The sequence below is a fragment of the Seriola dumerili genome, unplaced genomic scaffold (assembly GCF_002260705.1).
Source record: "Seriola dumerili isolate Sdu_G_001 unplaced genomic scaffold, Sdu_1.0 BDQW01001414.1, whole genome shotgun sequence".
In the NCBI taxonomy this organism is placed as follows: Eukaryota; Metazoa; Chordata; class Actinopteri; order Carangiformes; family Carangidae; genus Seriola; species Seriola dumerili.
Window position 1 is genome coordinate 224,985 of NW_019175669.1, and position 24,925 is coordinate 249,909.

General features: G+C 39.0%; 1 protein-coding gene across 1 annotated transcript; it reads right to left on the bottom strand.

Moving 5' to 3' along the window:
• Window positions 1–18,661: 18,661 nt before the first annotated feature.
• LOC111238517 lies at window positions 18,662–23,010 on the bottom strand. Its single transcript, XM_022768079.1, has 4 exons — window positions 22,819–23,010; window positions 21,924–22,136; window positions 20,392–21,580; window positions 18,662–19,680 (listed from the first exon to the last, which is right to left on the bottom strand). Exons 2-4 carry the CDS (start codon window positions 22,060–22,062, stop codon window positions 19,494–19,496), a joined length of 1,515 nt encoding a protein of 504 aa, XP_022623800.1. The 5' UTR covers window positions 22,063–22,136; window positions 22,819–23,010; the 3' UTR covers window positions 18,662–19,493.
• Between the last annotated feature and the right edge of the window lie 1,915 nt (window positions 23,011–24,925).

Genomic DNA, 24,925 nt, shown 5'->3' on the forward strand with positions numbered 1-24,925 from the left:
TTGTTGGTTTGCAGATAAAATGCCCCACCAAAAGCCTGGAGGAGCTGGCAATCATCGTGGAGGTGCTGGAGGAGGATCTCAGGACCGGCAACACCTACCGCTCCTCGTCCCAAACTCTGTCCTCCTTTGACCCTCCAGTGTCCCCTGAGTGGTCTCCAGCTGGTGAGATCCACATTCATACAGTTCCTCTTTGACATATGACCTTTATGAATATGTTAACATGTCGTATCTCCGCAGGCTACAACAGCGAAGAGTCAGATGAAATGATCCCCAGCCCCCGGTCCTACATGAGCTACTCCCCCGGCACAGCCGAGTACTACAAGGCCCCGTCGCCTCCTGTCTTCATGCACGCCGGCCTTCAGCCTCCCAGCGCTGCGAGCGTGGGGCGAGACGACGGAAGAGGGGAGGAGTGGTTCGATCCCATGAACCACAACTGGAGCCTGAACAACTCGGCGTTCTTCTGGACTCAGCTGCAGAAGGAGGAGAGTCAGCTGAGGGACGTCTCTGACGCAGTGCTGCTCGCCACCGACGAACACGGCAGAACGTAAGTCGAGTTTATCTTTGCACTGTCTTCAGGTGTTTGGAAGTTTTATTGTGCATGAGGGAAAAACAAGTTGTATAAAACCTTTTGTGGGTCAAGAGGGAGCTGAAGTGATGCCCCTTGAGTCGGCGTTGGTTGGTTGGGGCTCCAGAATAAGAGCTAGCGCCTCGAGGCTACATTAGCCACTACTAGCATAGCACACCTGAATCTACAACCAAACTCTCAGCGGTTGAGTTGCATTGTGGGTGATGTAGGTGCCAGGTTTTGGCAAGAAAGAAGAACGTGTGAAACAAAAAAGATGATATCAGATCTTTATTTCTGAACTGTCCATCATGAGTCAGACGATGTTACAGAAGTGCAACGTGAAATCATTAACACATTTTAAACAACTGAAAATCAAGGTTTTTTAGAACATGACAGATTAGTACAAACATAATAATACATAATATAAAATTGTGACATTAAGAAATTAGGAAAAAACAGGTTTACATGGACAGTTTTTTAAACGGTCATATACAATCATATTAGCTCTAAGCTTCTGTATAAAACATCTTAATAAGTCTTTATCACAGGAAATAGATGTAAATAATAAAATAAGTGACGGCCGAATTCCATTTAGCTGCTTCAGTGTCAGAGACCTGGTGTTGTTCATGCTGCTTCACTGAGACACTTGAATGGAACAGAGCCGTCGTTCATGTTGTTGGTAACACCTGAGCTTATAGTCATGTGTCCGCTGTAGAAAAGACCTTCAGTTTGTTGAGGTCACTCGAGCCTGCGGGCTTCCCCGCTCTCTCTCTCTGCTTACTTTAGGAAACACTTCTAGCTTTACATGTGTGCTGCCTCTTTGTGTCAGTAAACACCTGTAACGTGTCTAAATATGGCGGATCGTGCTTGTCCCCGCAGAGCTCTCCATAAAGTGGCGTGCGTTGGAAAGAGGGCGCTGGGCTACGTCATCGCCAAAAGGATGGCCGCACTCAACAGCCTGGAGCGTAAAGACTCTGATGGAATGGTACGTTTCAGATTTACGTCTCTAATTTCTCTATAAAAATCTGTCATTTCATTATTTTTCTTTGATTATTGTCGCCAATCAGATTTTATATAAAAGTCCACAGTATTTATTGACATCCATTGATTATATTACAGGAAATTCTGCACACACAAAGATGCTTAAATACTCATCCTTTTTGTAAAACACAAATTTGGGATTAATTTGTACACAAACAAATGTATTAAGATAATAATATAATAATATAGATTCTAAGAAAATGTACAATTAGCTTATGATTTAGCAAAACTGCTACATCTTAAAGATACTGGTTGAATTAATTCAGTTTACATAATATATTATGGCATAATAAAGATGTATGGAATATGTTTTTTACAGCTACATTTACACTAGTTGTCAAATCATTTATCAATAACCACTCAGCGTTTAAATGTCTGATGGAGACAGATGCTGCTGCTGGACAATATGTAGTCTAATGTTAGTGGTCTTCTCCTCCCAGACCGCCCTCCTGCACGCAGCCAATCACAATCATCACCTCATGGTGGCAGATCTGATCCGATTGGGCGCCAACGTCAATGAGACGAACAACTCGGGAAAGTCCTGCCTCCACCTCAGCGCTGAGAAAGGCTACATCCGAGTCCTGGAGGTTCGAGCCCCGTTCTCTGTTCCTCTCCATGTGTGTTTGTTGTTCGTAGCATGTGGTATCTCCAACACAACGATGCGCCTCATCGCTGGGCTGCAGGATTTTTAAAATGGCATTGAAGTGTCAAATTTTAACACTTAAAATAATTGATTACCATTCAGGTGACACGTTTCCTGTTTGTTTGCTCTCTCCTCGTTACAGAAATGTTTTTAGGCAGCTCACAGTTGAGCCTTTGCCTATTTGCTTTAAATGAGCAACATGACCAAGTAAGTTATCGCAAACCACAAATATCGTTACTTCTGATCCGGACTAACGGGTTATTCAGGTCCCTGGATATTTGTTTTCATGTCATGAAGGTTTCATCTCTGCGGAAGTCAGCAAATAAAAATCTTCAAAGGGCTCAGACGAAAAAAGCTCAGACGAAAAACTAACGGAGCCGGTTTTGTAAGACAGAGCAGCTGAGCAGATTATTAAGTGTCATTCTTTGGATATTCTCTCCTTTTAACATATTTTACTGATGTTATGTGTCGAGAGAAGTTGTTTAATATATGTATGATGGACGACTCACGCTGTGTGCGCCGTAGAGGACAATGAGGATCGGTATATCACAGCGTGGGGTTAAAGGGTAAAATAATTAGTGAATTAATTGTGAATTAAAAAGTGAATTTCTGGCTCTCATGGGTGAGGCCAGGTAGCATCTTTGGGAACCTGTCATTATGATTCCAAGCGAATGTTTGACTGTAGTGCGTTTTAATTGTGGTGTCATGATTTTTCACACCACAAATCATGTATGAAAGAACCTTGTCTCTTCTGTCACCCTCATTTTTAAACTAGAGCTGCTACATTTAGTTGTTTTAAAGGAGCTATTTGTTAGTTTTACTGTTGCTACATAGCTAACGTTAGCATTTACAGCTGTTTACTTGCCAGTCTTTCTCAAGAGCTTCTGTCATCGTTGTGTTTACAATATAAGAGGTTGTAATACGTCCCCTGAGCAGCGCTGCTTCTTCAGGGTAGATTGGAGGCTACTGGCGACGGCTCGGAGGTTTGATGCTGAACTTTTCTCCAACATTTCTTAGGTAAACAGCTGTTAATGGTAACGTTAGCTATGTAGCGATAGCAAAAACTTACAGGTAGCGCCTTTTTTTAAAGACGTCCCTTTGTGCCTCAACAATTAATCATTACAACAATCCGCGGATTAATTAATAATGAAATTTCATCAAAAAACGATCATTGGCTCCAGCACTATAGTAGATACAGTACAACTAACTGCCACAGCAGAAGACACTTTCACTACAGCCGGTCTGAAGGCAGCAGGTATGTCTTCTTTGAATTCCACACATTCCCAGAGCATTATTCGACCTGCTGGAGCAGGTGGGTGCAACTTAATTAACCGTTGTGCATCCTTCACCAGCCGCACAAACATCTACGCGTTTGTTCCCATCAAACTGGGAGATGGTGATGTTGTAAGGACTTGTTGGAGAAAACACGGTTCGCAGTGGAAAACTCTTAGGAAAGTTTATTTTTTCTTATTTTTCCACCAGTCTGTCCTCTCCGTCCCTCCACTGTGGTGCCGTCAAGTGTGTCCTCAAACATGGCAGCGTGTTTTATTCCAACTCGGGCGAGAATATATTTATTTATTTTGCATTGCTTGTTTGAACTCCATTTCCCAAACTGTATGTCAATGTTTTTAAAGCGGATGAGAGGAACGTTTGTTGGTTTGTGGTATTCCTTTAAATCTATACTGTCTGTCTGTGAACTCCTATGTTTAACTAGTGTGTATGTTTTTCTTTTAGGTTCTCAAACACACAATGATGGACGGTGTGTATGTTGACGTGGAAGCCACTGATAACTGTGGTACGTACTGTAACCCTTCAAAACCTCGAGGCGTCAAAATTATAATGATGATGAACTTTATTTACAAAGCTGTTTTTCCAAAACAGAGGTTTGCAAAGTTCTTAACAGTTAGTTAGTTAAACATAAAATTTTAATAAAAGAATAAAAGTAAAATCACAGTTATACAGATATTTTTAGTTTTTAGTTTTAGTTTTATTTATTTTGGAAAATTTAAAATACACAGAAAATGATAAAGAAAACAAATAGCATGTAGAAATATCACAAAATTATAAAAAATACAAAATAAACATACACAAAAATAACGTGACCACATAAAAATAGAGTCAAAATATATATTATAAAATTAACAGCAGTAATAACAATAACATCAAAATAAGAGCAGAAAATAGAATCAAACAAAACTAAATAGAAAAAAGGGGTCAAAGAAAGACATGGGTATAAGTGAAATACAAATAAGGTGCAGTAAAATGAAATGTTAAAGAGTAAGATGTGGATACAGGGAATGATGAAGTCCGGTAATCCAGATGTTTCTGTGTTCTTCAGGAATGAGCGTCCTCCAGTGTGCGTCCGTGGCTCTGAAGGCCACAGTGTGTGAGCTGGAGAACAGCAAATCCCCCGATCACACCAGACTCCACACGCTGCGTCAGGAGCAGATGATGGAGACCCTGGAGTGTCTGCTGCACATGGGCAGCTACCTTCATACCATGGTATGTCGCGCTGGAATAGCTTTTCACAAAGTATTACGTATATCATAATATAATCTATAATATCATAACTGATCTCAGAACGGTAGAAGCTGAGTCCAGGACAGATTGATCAGCTCCGGTCCTTGTCAACTGGACTCGGTCACGTCCATGAAAATGACAGGGACTATATTTACAATATTTGACCTACGGTAACTTTACTGTGCAGAATGATTTATGTGAGTTTGACACCTGAAGACTGTTCTTACATTCATCTACTGACAGTTTCTCTGAAATGAAATATATTTACATATTTATAGATTCTCTTAAAACTTGTATTTTTCATTTATATTAATTGAATTATTTATGAATTTATTTTCATTTCCTTTGTGTTATTTTCTAGTTTGTATTTTGTGTTTTATCAGAAACTCAAGTTATTTATTTACAGGCATCAAATAACTCAATGGCCTTTGTGTCTCAAAGATGTTTGTGACACCTTGCCATTGAAATGATGAAATTCCTGACCTGGTAATGACCCAAAACTAAGTACTCTTCCTTACAATGTGACACGGATCATGTTCCGTTATGGAGGAACTACGGGTGAATAAGAAGCTCTTTACAGAAGCAGTAACCATGAACCAGCTGCTGCCGTTGTCTGGCTGTTCTCTCACAGCGCAGCAACAGTTGTAGCCAGAGGACATTCAAACGGATTACACCGTGTCGAAAACATGGAGTACAGTTGTCCGCTGTTTGTAGTTTAGCTTTTTGGCGGGGGAGCATCAACATATAGTATAGTATAGTCATTGTGAATTTGAAACGAAATGTTACCCTCAAACATTCACAAAGACACAGGTCTGGTCCCTCCCTGCTCCCGTATGGTGGTTGTGTTGTGGAGTATGTAATTGTAAAGTGCTGCTAAGCATGCTGGTATGCTTTTGAAGTGTCATGCAGAGCGATTTTGTGCAGCAGCAGTTGCCAAGTTCTGCATAATGATGATAAGTAGACTCACAGGCTGGTTGAACAACTGAAATTTACTCGACTTGTTTTTGAACGGACGGGTTTATTTTTAGACGGAGGAACGCTTTGTTCCAGAGTGAAAAGTCCTGACAACAAGGGGAAACATGACATTGGACGTATTTCCATTTGTCATACTTTTTATTTACTCATTTTTATCTTATATAACACCTAACCCTAAAATTAGCATGCTAGCGTTAGCATTAAGCCCAAACCAGAAAGCTGAGAACATGTGTGACAACATAGAACTGAACAACATAGCCCCACAGGCTGACCACCTCTTCGGTCAGAAAATCCTTAAGATGAGGCTTTATGGTAAAAAAAACTGTGAGATTTCAGCGAACAGCGTGCAATGTTTCGCCATAAAACAGGAAGTTGTCGTTGGGGAACTGGGCTGCACCGACGACATGCAGACGCTGCTTACAGCTTTTATTGTTTTTATAACTTTGGAGGTTATTACTGACAAACATTGGGACCAGTATTGCCTTTTTTATTTATTTTTTTATTTTTTTTTAACGCTTGTTTTAGGAATATAGAAAAGCTACAAGAGGTTATTAAATGCATTTATGTATTTGTATGTTAAGTGATTATCCAGAGACTTTCCATCACTAATCATTTTCTCCCTCTCGTCCTCAGGGAAGCCGGAGCATGAGACCTACGGTGGTTTGACGCCCCGGCTCGTCCGCCCGGCAGGGCGTTTTGGAGACCCAACAGTAATGTTCTGAGTTGGTTCAGGCTTGAATTCGTCACAGAGAGACCATAGTTAACGTGTTGTTTTCTCTCTTAAGGATGAGTTCAGGCCTGTTATGTAAAGCGTCTGATGTTTGGTGTGTGGTAAAAATGCCTGACTTGCAATCAGGTGTTTATCGTAACCTGCACAGAAACATCCGGTGCCCATTAGCTGGTTTCTGTGAGACTTCCATTGTTTGTTACGTTGGAGTAACAAGTTGTCCTCATTCAGTGTCTGTGGAGATCCAGATGTAAAATCCTATGAGAATATTTTAGAAACAGTTGCTGTTTATTGTCCAGGTTTTTGTCAAGACCTGGACAATAAATATGTGAATAAAGATTATTCTTTTGTCTGAGATTTAGAGCCATAGATTTTACATATTGGATCTTTTGTACTAGAGGACATGAAAAGTTTTAGTAAGTCTTGTATGGTGATGGGTTGTAATTATAGTTTCATTTCACTGCCTTCACATGACTGCCCTTTTTAAAAACACAGTTTTTAACCAGTCCCGTTCTGGGAGGTTTTGGGTTTTGTTTGGTTTCTTTATGTTTAGCTAGCTTAGCTCAAACACCGGAGGCAGGAGGAAGAGCGAAGGGCAAAGACGCTTTCCAGCAACGTGAAAGCTGTTTCACGTGCACAGCGTATCATCTGTATTTGATACACAACAAAACATTGTGGTTTGACGAGCAATTAGCAAAATCCTGAAGCTTTTGCCAAATTCCTGGATAATTATCAAGCTGATTAACAGCAAACAACATGTAAACAAGACAGTTTTCCTCCTGCCTGTAATCTTTGTGCTAAACTAGGCCAAGCATGTCCTGAGTCTCTGAACACAGAGATTAAAACTGATAATAACCTTCTAAACTAACTTGCAGAAACAGCAGATATTGATATTATTTTTTTATGTCAGTGTATTCCTTTATAACTACGATACTGTCATCCTTTTAAAGGCTTAAAATATTAGTCGTACTCTGATGAGCTAAAAACATTGTGACGTTCACGTGCCACCGAAACAACACGTCCTCTTTAGGACACAAGGTGCACAGTGGTGTCTGTTTCTGAGATGCTCCGACTCGAGTCAGCTGCCTGTTCACTCGCTCCCTTCATCTGTGAGTGGTCGTAATGTTTTTGCTCTTCGTGTGTATATTATTGTTTAAGCCATTTATCAGGTGTGTGATTGTGCCTCAGATCAGTTAAAGCCATATGATCTATTCAGTCTGATAATCTAATTTACTTTAATTGTATTGTTTTGTATCTTGCTTAAAGTCATGTTGTTGTTGTTGTTGTTTTTTAAATGATTTGTCTCAATTCTCAATAAGCTTGTTTTCTTGTTGATTTTTTTTATTTTTATTTTATTTTGAGTGAGTATCATTCTCTGGGTTAGACTTGGACGTTGGTGGTGTTGGGCAACGGTGGAAAGGATAACGCCACATATAAATGTAGCTGCAAGCCGTAACATAAGAGATTTATACAGACAACAGGAGCATTTTCTTTTTTACTGTAGTATTTTTGAAGTGATAAGTCATTTAGTGGTAGACCATAGTGAATATAAAATGTTCTGATTTATTGTTGTTATATGGAAGAGCTCGGTATCGGCGTACCGAGCGTTCAGGTTGCCTAAGTCCTGTTCTTATTTCTCTATGTAGCCGACAGTAGCCTTCCCCTTACAACTCTATGAGTCAAGCACTTTGGTACAACTTGTGGAATAAACAATTTTCATATGTTCGTCAAGTCCTAAACCTTTTTATGTAGCCGACAGTTTCCCCTCCAACTCTTTGTCCCAAGCACTTCAATACAAGTCCTGTTGTTCCTAAACGTGCTTTACAAATAAAGTTTCCTTACACTTTGCATTGCAAAGTAAGAATCCATCTAACAGCACCGGGTCTGTGTAAAAACCACAGAACAAATGGTCTCCCTGCCAAGACCTTCCCGGGCTTAGGTCATGTGTTTGTGCATGCGCCATAAACGTCGTCGTTCGTCAACACTATATAGTTGATTCAATGAGTGGTCAAGTCCAAGTTAAGTATCGTAGCACTTAGGTAACATTTGTTGTGGACTTTCACTTCATAGTTTCACTGTTTGTACAATATAAGTTTTTATACTCGTGTGAGTTGTTTTGCATTTGTTGTTGATGATTTTCTTGCAGTTTCAACGACAATAATCCACAGGACAGATTTTATTTACTGATCAAAGAAAGAGAGAGAGAGAGAGAGAGAGAGAGAGTAGTCCACCAAAAAGTAATCAAGTACTCACGCTTGAAAGAGTGACATCATTTTGTTCATTTACAGTATCTTACATCTTAATATATGGCATCTTGCTACTTAGATTATAATGTAAGGTCAAGGGTCAATGAATTTTTCTTCTGAAAGTGTAACTGATCACTTAGGAGCTTGTTTTATCTTGTTTATTCCTGTCAGTTTAAAATGAGCTACTGTTGTTGAAAAGCTTTTACAGTGGGAAGGTTAGGTTTTTTAACATATGTAGTGATTCATAATTCATGGATTATTATAATTCATGCTTCTGTAACAATATGTGCACAATCTTATTTTTTTTATCTCATATCAATAAAGTTCTGTGTTCAAAAAACTTTGCTTTTCAAATTATTTTTTATTGCTGGAACTGAAGGTACAAATCTCTAAAAAAAAAAAATAAATAAATAACAGGAAAACTTCATGGTATATAACATGATTTTAGAATTATAGAGATTTTTCCTCTGTTGCACACATCCATGGAAAACATTATTATTATTCATTTTATTTTTTTTAAAGCCCCATTAGCCCCTGTTTTAATCACAGAAATTGTGACTAAAAAACTAAGTACAATAATAAATTAGCACAACACGCACAGTACAGACAATAACAGACACGTCCTGTAAACGTTCTTGGGGATGAACAGGATCAGACACAAATTGTTGAGTTTTCTGTTAATAATAGATAATAAAACGTGTATCAAGCAGCTGTAAGGGTTTCTTCACTTTCCGTTTTATTTTGTGGTGTTTGCCACTGTGACCTAGAGGATTCATGGCACCTGTACTGCTGATGGTAAAACGACTGAACAACTAAAACTCACAGATTTACACTAGTCCTATAACATACCTGTGGTTACTTACAGAAAAATGTAATAGCTCCAATTAATTCCAAATCTTATGGTTTTATTCTGTTTTAATGGATGACAGATTTTTATAATCAGAGTCACAAAACTCAGCCAATATTATTACACATCTTTAAAATGTCAAGCTGTAACAACAAAGAGCTAAAAGCTTTCTGAAGCAGTGCACTCTTCAAGCTGTCAGGCTCTTTCATGTGCCTCCTAAGTATTGTCTAGATTTGTCGGGGCATGCTGGGGTGGCGTGGGTAGATGACTGTTCAGCTATGAACAGTTTAGTTCTCAGTGCCAAGGTCTGATGGCCTTTACCTGGGAAACAGCCTGTTGAAACTCACTTTTTCATGACTTACTGTAACAAGAGGCTTTTTGCCAAATTGGATGACCTTATCAGAGATGAGGATCACTCTTCAGTTTACATGGAAATTAGAAACCATAACAAAATAAGAGATGGAGCGGGGGAAAAAAACAAACAGGTCTTAATTCAGAAAATTAGATCCTGTTTTCACATTTGCCTGCATGAGAGAGACCACAGGGAGGGCACAAGGAATGTCTGTGATGTCCAGCTGAGGGGGAAAATAGTTTTAGGCTCATCAATCCGGTTCTATATCACAGTCTGATGAGAAATGTAACTGCATGAAGCCGACGTTAATTGCAAGAGAAAGTCACAATATCTATGATGTGACATTAGATCTAAAATGTAAGTGTAAAAAGCTGAGTTGATGTCCACAAATGTAAATGAAAAAAGGTCTAAATACGAAAACTTTTATTAAAAATATTTAAATTGTGATCATTTTTTAAATATTTATTATGGTGGATTTATATTTTTATTGTTTTAATACATAAATTCTTGTAAATACTGAGTTCGATCTCAATCTACAGTTTATATTGAGTCTTAAAAAATAGGTTTTAGATCCTGTAATTTGTAGTTTTTTGCAGTTATATGCAGTCTTATGCATGCGGTGCTTAAAACACAACACAATGTGCTTTACAGGCCAATGAGTCACGATAATGAACACACACACTCCCTACACCCACTGTCTATTATAATAGTAGTCAGTGATGTCAAAGCAGGAACGTAGGTTGTGAAAATTACCTTGATGTGACATCAGCGGTATGGGTGTGGCCAGAGGCGTAACACACTCTAAGGTTTCAAACCGCAGAGAGCTGTGCAGCAGTAATTTTCCATCCTTTACACACATGCAGAAAGGCCTTAAACACTCATGGGAACTGCAGCCGCCGTCTGTCCTGACTACTCTCCATGGTGCTGATCGTGTCCTGGATATCTGTGCCACATCTGCACCAGGCATACGCACGGCCGATCTTCCCAGGGATACATAGATACAGCTGGGTTTGTATCCAGCCATGCATATATGTTTAGGTTTGATCATTCATTTGGGGTCATTGTTGTGTCTATCTGATGAATGTAATGCCGATCAATAAGTGTACGGTGGGAACCAAAACACTGAATTTGCAGGCCGGACATCTAAACAGCTGAAATGTACTTTAAGCTCCGTAAATCAGATAAAGGTGATATTTCTCTGTAGGTTCATCTCTACCAAAGACATCTTCACATTGTCATTGACATTACTTTTACATTGTCATTTCATATGATGTAATTATAAAAAGAATTACTGATTATAGCGGCTTTAAAGCTAAAGTTTAACAGAAACTGTTTCCAGAAGGTTTTCCACAAAATACACATAATGGGAAATAGTTGCTTCAGTGCTGTGAATCACAAAATCTCTTCCATTGCCATTGTTGAAATCTCTCAAAAACCTTGGCAAATAATGACAAGATAACATCATGGGTAAGTGATAAAAGATGGATTTTTTTGTAATTTGGGCGAACTGGCCCTTTAAGATGGGAAACTCATGATGCTCTACACCGTGCATCCAACACATTTGTTAGACGTCAAGGAGACTCAGTGCATTTCACTGAATATAAATATAACTCATCAGGGTACCTTTACCTTCACACTAGAACAGACTGTTCTGCCCACCCTGAGGATGGTTTTAAAGGTAGATTTTCAACATATGATAAATAAGATGAATAAGAATATAAATTTATAAAGGATAGCAGAAATTGGATAAGAGAAGAAGACTTTCTCTGCATTTCCTCCAAATGCATCATAATAAATATCGACTACACCTTGTCCTGTTATGCATGCAATAACACGTCAGGAAGGTGTCAGTGTACAAATATGTTTTCCTCACGGGCTATCTTTTGAAGCCAGCACAAACAGATGGCATCTAGATTTTAATGCTGTAATTAAAAATGTTCTGGGATATTGAATTCCTGATTTATCGTGCATTTATGAACATTTGAAAACATTTGCATAATCTGCATATCCTGAAGTATTACCTGTTTACCTGTGGTGGCACATGAGGGGATGCAATTATCCTTTATTCACAGAGTCATGTTCTCTGCATGGCCTCAGTATCTCTTCATCGTAATCATACAGAGGAATGTAAAGCACTTTTATGAAAGCGCTACAGAATATTTCTTTAAAGCAAATTGGGTTTTATTGGCTGCCGTTAAAGCTGAGGATTAAATGTGTTATCATGCTTGAGATGGACAACAATGACAACAAATGTTTAACATTTCACTTTAAAGAACTCTCTCACTCTCCAGAGGTGGAAAGTAACCATCTTGTTTTGCTTCTATTTCTATTGTTTCTATAATTCTACTGAAGTTAGCATGCTAACAAGCTTGCTGCGGCCTGGTTGGACTGTCTCGTCACTTTCCGATACCGAGTCACTGTAGCGTCCAGGCTGCCCCGATAAGGTAGCGCTGCTCAGAGGACGTACTATAACCTCTTGTATTGTAAACGCATCAATGGCTGAAGCTCTTGCCAAGACTATATCTATGTGTCTGTCCGTGTAATATCTCCTTTAAACTTATTTTGGTTCAAGAAACGACAAAAACATCTTCTGTATCTGCTGCAGAAATGATGAGTGATTGAGAATCTGACTCGGTGTGTGTTATGTATGAATTTAATCAATTAACGTTAAACTAGAAATCAGAGTTGTACCACGAGTTTAGTCTTCTGCAACTCTAGCCCCCTGAAAGCCCCCTTTCACCCCCACCAACTCATACAGCAACCGTCTTTAACCTCAGCACCTACCCTCACAGCTTCTCCAATGGCTCATAATGAATTTAAAACCTGCTCGCTGGTGTACACACAGCCTCAAACAGAGCCGCGGGCCATTCTGCAACACTTCAGCTCACTCCAGCTACTCTCCACCACTGCTGGATGCTCACTGTGGTCCCTCCACCCGCCTCCTTCATTTCTCTCTTTCTTGCATCACATCCCCTCTCCCACAGCGCCCCCCCCCAGTTCACCGCACCCTCGCCAAACGTCTAATATGATTCATGTGTTGCGTTCATTTACCGTCTTATTTCTTTAGGCGTGCGCACTTGTAGACCATACTCACAGGGAATATTAATGTTTATTGAGCAATGTAAATTTGCAGGTGCTGTTTGTTACAGGTGATGTAATTTGTCATTTATCTTTCATTTCTTCACTGGAACAATCTCATGTCATTAGTCATTAAATGTTGCTGTGGCCCAGTTTTTATGCTTAACATTAATTCAATGCAGATTTATAGTTGTGTTTCACACTGGAAATCAGCGCCAAAATTCACTATACTCAAAGATATCAATGTGCAGACTATGTTAGCTGCCTTGTTTTTTTGAGTGTGCTATTAATTGTTAAATGCTACACAAATTGACCACAATGCAATGCACAAAAAAATTGAAATTGCAGTATTTGGTAAAAGACAAAAAAGAATTGACCTTGAGGTGAGATTGTTTTGTCAACTGATGTTTCCAAGGTCAAACAACCTTAAATTATATATTTGTCCTTTTTTTTATATTTAATTTTTGTTTCATTTAAAAAAAAAAAAAAAATTCTCTTCTTTTTGTTGATTTTTTTAATGTTTCTTTTAAAAAAAAAACTGATATGACTGATTGTAAATTTTCCGATTTAAGTAAATGGAAGTAGAATTGTAAAATATATATATTACGCCAACACGGAAGTGCCAAAGACTGCAGTTTCTCGATTGACCACTAGAGGCTGTCTCCAAAAAGCGAGAATCCTCATAGACTCTGATATTGAAATGTTCAACTGTACAGCAGAAATACACATGTTTACAACCTGGTACAAAAACAGTATTGGTCTCTATAGATAATATCCCCCTTCATGATAACTGCACGGGGGGTGAATCTTTATGTAATTTCAACTGTTTAAATTTTTATTAAGGCTTAACATTAAGCACAATTGAAGGCCATGGCCAGCCGTCACAGGTGGCTACCCGCCCGGTGTCTGCTCGGCGTCACGTCAGCTAATTCAGTCAGTGAACGTGACTTTGGTTGTTATTTTTTGGGGTATTTTTCATGCAAATGTCGNAACGTGTTTACAACCTGGTACAAAAACAGTATTGGTCTCTATAAATAGAGACCAATGATAACCGCACGGGGGGTGAATCTTTATGTAATTTCAACTGTTTCATTTTTTATTAAGGCTTAACATTAAGCACAATTGAGGGCCATGGCCAGCCGTCACAGGTGGCTACCCGCCCGGCGTCACGTCAGCTAATTCAGTCAGTGAACATGACCTTGGTTGTTATTTTTTGGGGTATTTTTCATGCAAATGTCGGACAAATACTATGGCTTGAAGTGCAGTTAACTGACTAAACGTGAGGACCGAACGAGGAACTCTGTGCTCCTGTACGTTGAGGTGAGTGAAACTACAGTGTGTCTGCGCTCACCATACCCGGCTTGTTAGCTTAGCTTGTTGACTAGCTAATTAGCCAGCGAATGAATTAGCCTCGGGTTAGCCTTCGGGCGAGATGCCTAGCTTTGTTAATGATGCTAACGGGAGCTATGATTGTCACATGTATTAAACCGGAATGTACCGAAGTCTCGGCTCCACACACGCCCCACCTTTTTGCCTGTTATTGTACAAGTCGGACGTTAAGCAGAATCAGGCAGAGTCAAGATGGCGGCGGCAGAGCAGTTGACTCACTGAACGTCAAAACTGCTCTTCGGAATCTTATGGGTGACGTCACGGAGGCTACGCGTAATGAACGCTGCATCTTATTGTGGCCAAGGGTTTTAGACTTTGTCCCATTGAATAGAATCGAACCGGAGGGTAGTTATAACTTCACTGTATGTTGCTCAATAGAAAGAACTACCCACCGTGTCCAAGCAGAGCCGGGCAGAAACATGATGACAAATTCTGCTTATCCTACTTACTGCCAATTTTTTGCAGTTTATCATGTCACACCTGATTACCTCCCTTGTTAAGATAGATAATACGCCTTTCCGGGCTAATTCACGTCATACCTGTGTGGCCTCCTGAACACTCACATTGAGGTGTGGACTGCAGGTGTATTTTAAGAGTTCCTTGGAAGACACTCGCCTGTGCAGATTTGGTTGATGTACAAAATCACATACAAGGTTGCACGTAGGCACACTTGTATGTGTTTTATCTATGTGGATTTAACAGTCGATTAGTCGATCTAATTATTAAGTTAATGCAATCTTTTCCCACTTACACTACAAGCAAACTCTGTATACATGTATTTATATATATTATATTTAGTATTTCCTGTGTAAAGCATTGTTATTCTTGTGTTGTGTGGAAATGATACACGTAAAAAATCAAAGATACTACATTTTGCATTGTAACCTGTTGATAGTCATTTTGTTGTGAGTGAAGAAATGTTCATTTTAGGAGAAATATTGTACTATAACTACCATAAAATAGTAATTAATTATAGTAATTAATGGTGTAATGTAATATTAGTAGAGAATCACAAGATTTGAAAAACTGGATTTAGAATTGAGAAATTAGTGTAGCCGATATTTCACTGTATGTCTATTTCTTTTTAAAAACTATAACTCTTTACCTCTAGACCTGTGTTGTAACTCTAAATCCGCCTCTTGTAGATTTGGTTATATTTCAACATCATCATTTGCTCATTAGGTCATAATAAGGATTGAGTTACAGAACAAGAAAACAAACATGTCTTACTGCTCGGTAACAGATGTGTACATGAGATTACCAGTCACATGGTTACGAAAAAAATTGAAGATAAATGAAACAGCCTTAGCTGTAAAAAAAAAAACAGTTAAACACCTTTTTACCAAACAAATGGAACATATACTAATGTACATATATATATATTGACTGAGCAGGTTCTACTGAAATCAAAGCAGAAATTTTACTTCTTCTGAACCACTGTTTCCATTATGAGACACACACTGAACGCAATTAGTTTTTGCTGCTTCAAGTGTTCAATACAACTGTTTTTCATCCTATTCAAGTAGTGCTATCGGCAAATACGACACTAAAGACATATTTCCCTCCACCCAGTTTCATTCCTTCAAGTGCAAATTTAGTGCTTTTTTCAATTATGTGTGATATTTATGAGCCTCAAAACATAATATAATAATAAATAATAATAATAATAATAATAAACTAAAGGCACTTGTATATTTGAGCTCTTGCTACTTTAGATGTCCACTGTATTTCAAAGGAAAATATTATTTTTAGTAAATTAGTAGTTTTCACGCATCTACATTTATCTGACAGCTGTGTTACTTTTTTGATTAAGGTTTTACACACAAAACACATGGCAGGTTTATAAAATACAATTCATTGTTAGACCTGAAACCATCCTGGAATATTAAGTAGTTAAATATAAGCACTATAATTGTACATTTTCTTTACAATACTTATGTACTTTTACTTGAGTAAGAATTAATTTTACTTGAAATGGAGTATCTTTATACTGTGGTACTACTACTTTTATTTAACTAAAACTAAATTAAAAGGATCTTAATACTTCTTCCACCACTGCTCTTTCAGTTTGTTATCTTTATGCGTCTATTTTCGTACTGTGTGTTTTGCTGCTGCGACACTTTAATGTCCCTCTGTGGGATCAATAAAGTTCATCTTATCTTAACACTCTCCATGTGATCCACATTAAAACACAAACTGTGCGTAGATCCAGACTGCAATATAGTGTGCAATGTTTCAGGGTGAGTGTAGAAATCATATTGTGAAAATAACAACCCTGCAGGGCTCCAGTGCAGCAAGTGTTTTTCTAAGCTTAGAGCGACACCTGGTGGTGAAGGAGCCTTACATGCAGCAGATCTCAGTAGAATATTCTGCCTGCGCTCATGAGAAAATTATTCATTTCTCCCTGTAGACAGTGTATGTGCAAGTCTCTCTGTAGACCTGCTCATGTCAAATTAACCCTCATTACAGTGTATATTTATATTTTATACATACATATATATACAAACACATGCGCGCGTGGACACACACACACATATATATACATGTATATTGCAAATTAAAACGTGGCTCTCTTATCCTTACATGTGCTTTTATCTTTACATTACTCTGGATATCTGTGTAGTTCTCACTGAAACTACATATTTTGCATCATTAGTGTTATTTAATTTGTGCATATCATATATTTGGCTCAGTATTCTTCTATAATGTAAAGACATCACAATTTTGATTCATTTTAATTCAATGTTTTTGATTGAAATGTTGCTTTATTGGTCATATACCTCAAATTTGCTCTTTTTAAACTGTAATTTGGCTGATTTCTTTTTTTTTGTAACATTTACATTTAGCATCATATTCATATGATTTATCATTTACAAACCTGGATAAGTGAATAAAAATAGATACATGGATTCTCATCTGATCTAAAATGTTTAAAAAGATAATGTTATAGTGAAGAACTTTATTGAACACAATGCAAAAACAGATTATAATATACATCTTATATCAGCAGTACAATCCGTTTTTACATTTCGTCTGTATCAAACAAACAACAAACAGAAAGAAAACTGAATCAACAGATTTAATGGCATTCTCTGTCAACCCAGTACTTTTTTATTCCGATAGTTCACTTGTATCTCTCTCCTCCTTGTGCAAGTATTGTGTGATATTGCCTCATGCACTTGAAAGGCCTACGACTGCTAGGAGAGATACCAAGAGATTTCACACACTCACACACACACACACACACACACACACACTCACGCTCACACACACTCACGCGTATACATGCATTCGCACACCCTCCGCGAGCTGGGAGATGAGATAGGCAATTTATGTCTGTCTGTTGACTGCCGGAGCTTGATATGGCTCCACTCAGCCCTGCGGATCAATCATAGAGCAGGAACAAAGCAGTAAAATATTGGAAAAAAATAACATGAGGACTGTGTATTAGTGTGTCTCCAAACATACCCCCCCCCCCCCCCCTCCCCCCCCCCCCCTCCCCCATTGTGAGGCTGTTTGGACGAGTCGACTCACTCCTGGCGCCTAAATCTAAAAGAAAGCAGGTTGTTTTGTTGCAGAACGGTCAGGTGTCACTCAAAGCCTGCCCAGTCGATGTCCCGCCGTCCAGTGGTGAATCTTGGGAAATCACTTGGACTCTTGACTGCATTGCAGCCAAAAAAGAGGGCTGGAACCAGCAGTTACGGGGCTGGGCCGAAAAAAAAAAAAAAAAAAAAAAAAAAGATGGGAGGGGCAGAGTGGGTTTATTCTACACCTCTCTCTCTCTATCTCTTAATCCCACAGTCTTCTTATTCAGTGTGTGTGCTGTTCTGGGTGCAGTTGGTGTACTTTGCACAGCCCGTAGCGAGGCGCTTTAATGGACCAACAATGAACAGCATGCAGTGAAGAACAGTCCAAAGGCAGAGATGAATGATACTACATAACTTATTTTTTATTTGGCTGCAATTTACCTGATGTATAATTTCCTGACATTGACATTGACTATTAAAAGAACCTGAATTTCAGATACATCAAATTGATCAATTGAGAAAAAAAAAACAAAAAAAAAAAAACAGAATTTCCCATGAAGTCGTACCATTACCCAACAACAATTTATTGTTGCGTCAACAGGTGATTGTTTGTTCGCAAAATACAGCCGAGAGAGGGAGAGAGGGAGAGAGAGAGGAGAGAGAAAGGAAAAAAGCCAGTGAATGTTGTCTGTTTCTCAAGAGCTGAAAACCAAAACCTGAGCATGGATCACACTGGCGGCGGCGGCGGCGGCGGGGGGGTGGGGTGTGGGGGGGGGAACTCAGAGAAAAGTCGCCAGCTTGATGAGAAGAGTAAAGTCAACTCAGTTAAATTGACGCGGTGGAGATCTTGAAGCCATGCAGTTAACAGAATATTGCCTTCAAATAACACTCGCACATGCTTTTCCAAAATCAAACATGCATTGGGTATTTCAGTGGGGTAAAGAAGTGTAAATACTCAACATTTTAGCAATACAAATTTCTAAATGTTTCTGATAATGAATATTTGTAGAGCATGTTACACACTTTTTCCAGCAATCCCTTTATTCACTTTGATTGTTTTTAAGCAAATGATAAATGAACATTATTAAGTAAAAATAAAAATATAAAATAAAATATATATTTAGTATGGATCTGCCTTGATGCTGCCAATGTGTGTCACAAAAACCACAAGCAAATTCAACCACTACTACTAATTCAAAGAGCATTTTGTAAACGATCAATCATTGCAAGCGCAAACTCAGTCATCACAAGGCTGTGAGTGCAGTTCGGATCACAGTGGTCACGGACAAGTTCAGCATCTCCTCTGGAAGCCACCTCACTAAGGCTTTTAATAGTTTAGTCACCCATCTGGAAACTTCTCCTTTTTTTTTCTTCTTTTTATAGGAAAGGTTTGTTTTTGTTTCGCCATCCTCTTGGAACAAAAAAAAAAATTTTTTATTTTTTTTTTTTTTTTAGAAAAGAACTACGAAAATCATGCAACTACCATTTCATTTTTGTGAGACAAAAACCAGTTGGTGCTCTTGACTTGATTTTTCTCTTGCTGCTGGTTGGGAGATTTTGGAGGTGAGGTCAGCGTGGGCGTTTTAGGCACTGCCATCCTGTTTGAGTCGCTGACTGCGAGCCTTGTAGACCTCGATCAGTAAATCTTTGACATACTGGATTTCTCGTTCCACCGACTCCGCCTTGTCACGAAGCTCTCGGTTCTGCCCCTCGAGGCCATGCAGCTCCTCCTCCAGAGAGTCCAGCTCCGCCCTCTTACGCAGCCTGTACCTGCAGTAGGAAAGAATGCATTCGGTGGGTCTTACAGGTTTTTTGCTGCCTTGCATCTTTATTAATGAGTCAAGTGAACGTGACCTTTTGAGCTACATAGAGCGGATTACTCACACAGCTCAGACACCCCTTCCCTGAGATAACATCATGTGCTGTTTGTTCCACGTACTGCAGGGTTCATGACTGATCAGTTTCCACCTTTGCAAACTTCTATCTTTCCCCCAACATTAAATAGACTTTTTCAACATATATCTCATTTTACACAGATGTGACTAACTGAAACTTACGCACACAGACAAAACAGACTTATAGAAATGGTTAGGTGGGGCTGAATCTGGCAAGCAGTGAGGGACTTTCCATTTCCCTCCTACACTCTGTAGGACATTTAAAGCACTGGGGTGGCTGGTTTATGTAACACTCCAGCCATGTTAAAGTGTCAAGCAAAACAACAAGTATGAGCAGTGGATGGATAAGCTAAGAAAAAGCAACAATATGAACAGTAATGACCCACTACAACAGTGGCTAGATGAAGAAAATAACTTTACTTAGTTGTGATTGTGACTATTTTTTTTACTTTTTATTGTTATATACCACATTTTCATTACTGTATTATCAGACACATGACCTACTTTATTTTTTTTTTTAAAACATGTTTATGAAGGATGTTTTTATGAAGAAAGAAAGAGGGGAAAAAAAAAGTCACTCATTTACCTGTGAGCAGCAGTTTTGTTCTGGTCTCTCTTCTTCTGCTTCCTCTCTCCACTGTTGGCTTCCAGAGAAGCGGCGCCCATCACTAGAGATGGTTTGATGGAGCAGTGTTCATCCTTTAGCCTCTGGGTGGGGCGGTGGATTGGGGCGCCCATCAGCGGCCCCTCGCCCTCCCCTCTGGACAGACATTCATAGCTTTGGTCTGCAAGGCATTCTGGATAGAGGTAGTGGCCGTGTTGGGGCTCTACAGCCTGTGCTTGTGACGGCTGATCTAGGTCACCTATAAAGCTATGGTAAGGCTCTGTGCTGGCCATTGACTGGTGGAAGTAGCCGTCACCGGCCACCATTGTCTCTGGGGGAATACTTCCAGAAAGTCCTCCATCTTTGCTGCAGTGCAAAACATCGAGCCCCGTGCTGTCGTAACTTACATTGACCTTCACATTGTGCATCAACTGTCCCTCTCGCTTGTGGTGGCTCTCGTACGAGCCGCCCAGACAAAAACCTCGAGCAATCTCTTCGCTGCAAAACATTCCTTCTGAAAAACAATAACTCTCCTCTTCCTTCAACGATAAAGCACATTCTCTCACCTTCTTGACGCTGCCGAGGCTGTTCTTGCTCACTGTCTTCAGTGTGGAGTAGTGGTTCACAGACAACTCTGTGCTTCCTGAGTAACTTCCCCTGGAGCCCCACGTATCAAGTCCAACTTCCTCCCCTACTTTCACAGCCTCGCTGATTATTCTTCGCCCGTTGTTGTGGTGGTAGCGGTGATGGTAGTTGTATGGAGCGGGTCGAGCAATTTTGGTTCTGCCGATGGGACCGCCACAGAAGCTGGCCAGGTCCAATTCCCCTGTTGCCAAGGTAACAACCACAGGGCTGGTTTCTGATTGGCTGGACCCATACGACCCATAGGGTAACTGATAATAAGACTGGGAGCCCATGGCTTGAGCACCCTTGTCACATTTTGAGGATTTCTCCAACTTGCTTGTCGTGGATGTGGACTCGGAGCGGAAGTAGTCCTCCAGCTGAGCCAGCTCCTCCTGCAGTAGAGAGGTCATGACCTCCAGATCCGAGGGCACCTTGACATCTTGTTCTAATGGTGAGGGTGGAAGGGAAGAGCTTGGAGAAGACTCGGTCGTCGACACAAATGAAGACAAATCAACTTTTTCCGTCATCCAATCTGAGTGACCATCACCTATAAAAAATTAAAAATAATAACCATATAGTGAATAAAACAATCCATTTTTTTTTTCATTCAGCTCTTTGTATAGAATAACAAATAAAAACTAGAAATTCAGGAAAAAAAATTCTTAAATCACGGAAGGTTGAGAGGATAAAAGCTTAAGTTAAAAGCAAGCAATACATCCGAAAAATCCAAGTGAACAACTAACCGATCATCTGAAAATGATTGAACAGCATCGTCTGCATTCGATAAATATCCACTTAGCTGTACTCACTGTACGACATTAGCCCCGTGCTGCACTGCGGCTCCGACCTCGGGATGTGGAAAAATAAAAAAGCGTCTTGGCAAAACTCACCAATTAAGTGCTGCCTCTCCACAGGCTCCGCCCCCGTCCTGGGCAGTGATTGGCTGTGGCTAGCCTGTTGGAGAAGGGGAGCGCCGAGCTCGCCTGTGGAAATGGGGGGAATTTTCCTGCGAAGGATCGATGCCGCCATTGTGTCGTCTGCTTCGATCGAATTGTTCAAAAGCACAAACCGTGCACTGGGTGGATGAAATAGAACTGGAAGACCTGTGGGAAAAATTAAGGAAATAAACAAATTTTATTTCACCCTTTAAACCCCCCATTTCAAGCTCTATAGCATTTAATAATTCCCTAAAAAAAATTTTTTTTTTGACCATTATTAATATATTAGTTATTAATATTTAAAAATGACACTACAAAAATAACTTTATATTAAGGTTCATTGAGTTCAAATTGACTCTTAATTTTTCTGTCCACCTGTCATCCTCATACTTAAAATTTATGTCAGTACAATTTAATTATTATAAAGCAACATACAAAACAGTGAGCTGACATAGTTTTAGAAACACACCATGAGAATATATTGCATAAATAAAAATGAGAACATAATAAAGACTTTAACATAATTAGACTTTGACACACATAATAGAAATAGAAATAGAAAGTTATTTTACATAATGTAAGCTGCAGAAACACTTTAAAATATGTATCATGAAACAGAAATTCTATTTTTACACATGAAAAAGTAACTTTGACATGGTCACTTTAAAACAGTAATAAAATACAGTCCTGCCTCTCCTCTAATAAAATAAACCTTTAAATGACGTAAATTAACAACTGAATTCACCGATAACGTTGGTTTTAATCAATGTCTTGACTGGTTTGTTTGCTAAATCCTCCTCCGAACTTTCCCCCTGTTCCGCCAAAGCTAGAAAACAGTTTTACTTACCCCATAGTTTCTGAATAGTCTTGTAAAGTGCGTTGCAGGAGCAAAGCACACGGAGCTTTACGGTGAGCACGAAGACGGTCACAGTTTAAAAAGCCATGTTTTCCCCTTTTGGAAGTCAGAGACTCTTCTTGAAGTGCTATTTCGACGAAAAGACTTGCAGACAGAAAGTTTTTAAATCCGCTACTTCTGCAACTCCTAGTGCCCGGGACCTGATCACAGGAGACGAAATTAATCCGCAGCTTACAGCGTTCACCCGGCCGTTACGTCATGAACCTGGGGACTTTCCCATTATCCAGAGGCCACAGACTGTTTGTGTAACCAGCACACACTCATCTAACATGTCTTGTTTTTTTTGGTTTTTTTTTTTACTCTACTTTAGCTTATTTTATTAACTTCATTTAGATTTTACCCTCTTTTTAAATAAATTGAATTATTTGTAATAGAAGTAATAAATAAAAATGACTCTAAATATTCTCTTTTAAGTGGTTTGTATAGCACTTATGCTCTCTTTAGATGCTACAGAAATTAGAAATAACTTAATATTAAAATTACAGTGTAAATGAGTGTTGCTGGTTTTTTTTTTAAATAAAGTAGTGCCCTTCTGGAAAAAGTCACTAAAACATGTAAAAAAAAAAAAAAAATTGCCTCCTCAGACACAGCAGTAACCTCCCTGTTTATCTCATCCAGTCACACGCGAGATAATAAACACACTAAACAGAGAGAGAGTGCAGAGGATCAGGGGATGTGCTCAGCAGACGGTACAGCCGGCACTAGTTTTCGGTGCGCCGTAGCGGAAGGACATCATGTTGCAGTTCGAAGGTGTAACTTTAGTTGCAGCCCTGTTGCATCAGATCCGCTGGGGATTCGCTGAACGCTGTAACAATGTGGCCACACCATTGGTTTATCTGGGGGAACTTTTCTATTTCTATTGGCCTGCTATCAGTCTTACACTGATTGCTAATCATTACACATTAGCACCAACCTGGGACCACAGCACTGTACCTTTATAACAAGAGGCGGTGTGGTGAAAAGAAACCATGGCCTCCAGCTGGGACAAACGGCCACTTAAAGTCAGTGTCCATCCGGCATTTGTGTAAATCCTCCACAGTGAAGTATTTCAGTCATAAGTCTGAGCCACTTTGTGTGAATTTTCTTCAGAAATATACTCAGCAACTTAATCTTTTTTTTACTAACTAAACTTTTAATATAGCTAATAAAGTTTACCACTTTACTGCTACTGCACCTCGTGAGGCTTCTATTAATATTTCACATATAAACACATTTACACTGCATTATATATGAGCAGCATCATGAAGAATATGTGTGTTAAGTCTTTTAAGAGTAAAAAAAAAAAAAAAATCTAATTCACTGCTTTGTAAAACTTTTGTGAAAGTATAAGTGATTTTTTATAAAGTTTTAAGAAGAGATAGATAGAAATATAGATCTCAGTCTGTGTGCAGTTGTGCTCAGAAGAAAATTGGAGCACATGATTTTCAGGTGTAACGACTAACACACTGTGTTTCAGATAAGATATGATAAGATTATTTATTAGTGGCGCAGCGGGGAAAAGTAGCAGAGTTACAGCAGAAAAGTGGACAGTTAAAAAAAGAAACTGTCAAAATGTCAATATCAAATACTTTTATCAATAAGATTAATAAGAGATAATAATAAGATGTGTACATTCAGATATTTAAATATAGCAACAGCAGATAAGTAATACTGCATGGTTGGTGTCTGTCAGTGTAACATGTTAGATACATGTTGCATTAAAATCATTCAATCTTAATTTAAGATGGACTTTATGATTCCCCCTCTGTACTGACCCATGTTAACTATTTAGGAGCATATTTGTACTTAATATATATTTTCCTATTCAGTATAACATTCATACAGCTCCCACCCTCACCCCCACCCCTCCAACTTCTTCTCCTTCTGTAGGCACCAATAAGAGGAGGACGGTGTATAAACACACCCTGAATGACAATAGTAAAGTAAAACACAGTGATAATTATAATAAAATATCCCTTTTATAGCAGAAGTTGTATGTAAACACACACACACACACACACACACACACACACACACACATATATATAACAATTGCTTC

Bases quoted from the DNA above. Each gene is read 5' to 3' on its own strand.
- LOC111238517 (XM_022768079.1), bottom strand. From the start codon at position 22,062: ATGGCGGCATCGATCCTTCGCAGGAAAATTCCCCCCATTTCCACAGGC. The intron at 21,581-21,923 runs GTGAGTTTTGCC...AATTTTTTATAG, and splicing joins GGAGAGGCAGCACTTAATTG to GTGATGGTCACTCAGATTGG. The intron at 19,681-20,391 runs GTAAATGAGTGA...TTCCTACTGCAG, and splicing joins AACAAAACTGCTGCTCACAG to GTACAGGCTGCGTAAGAGGG.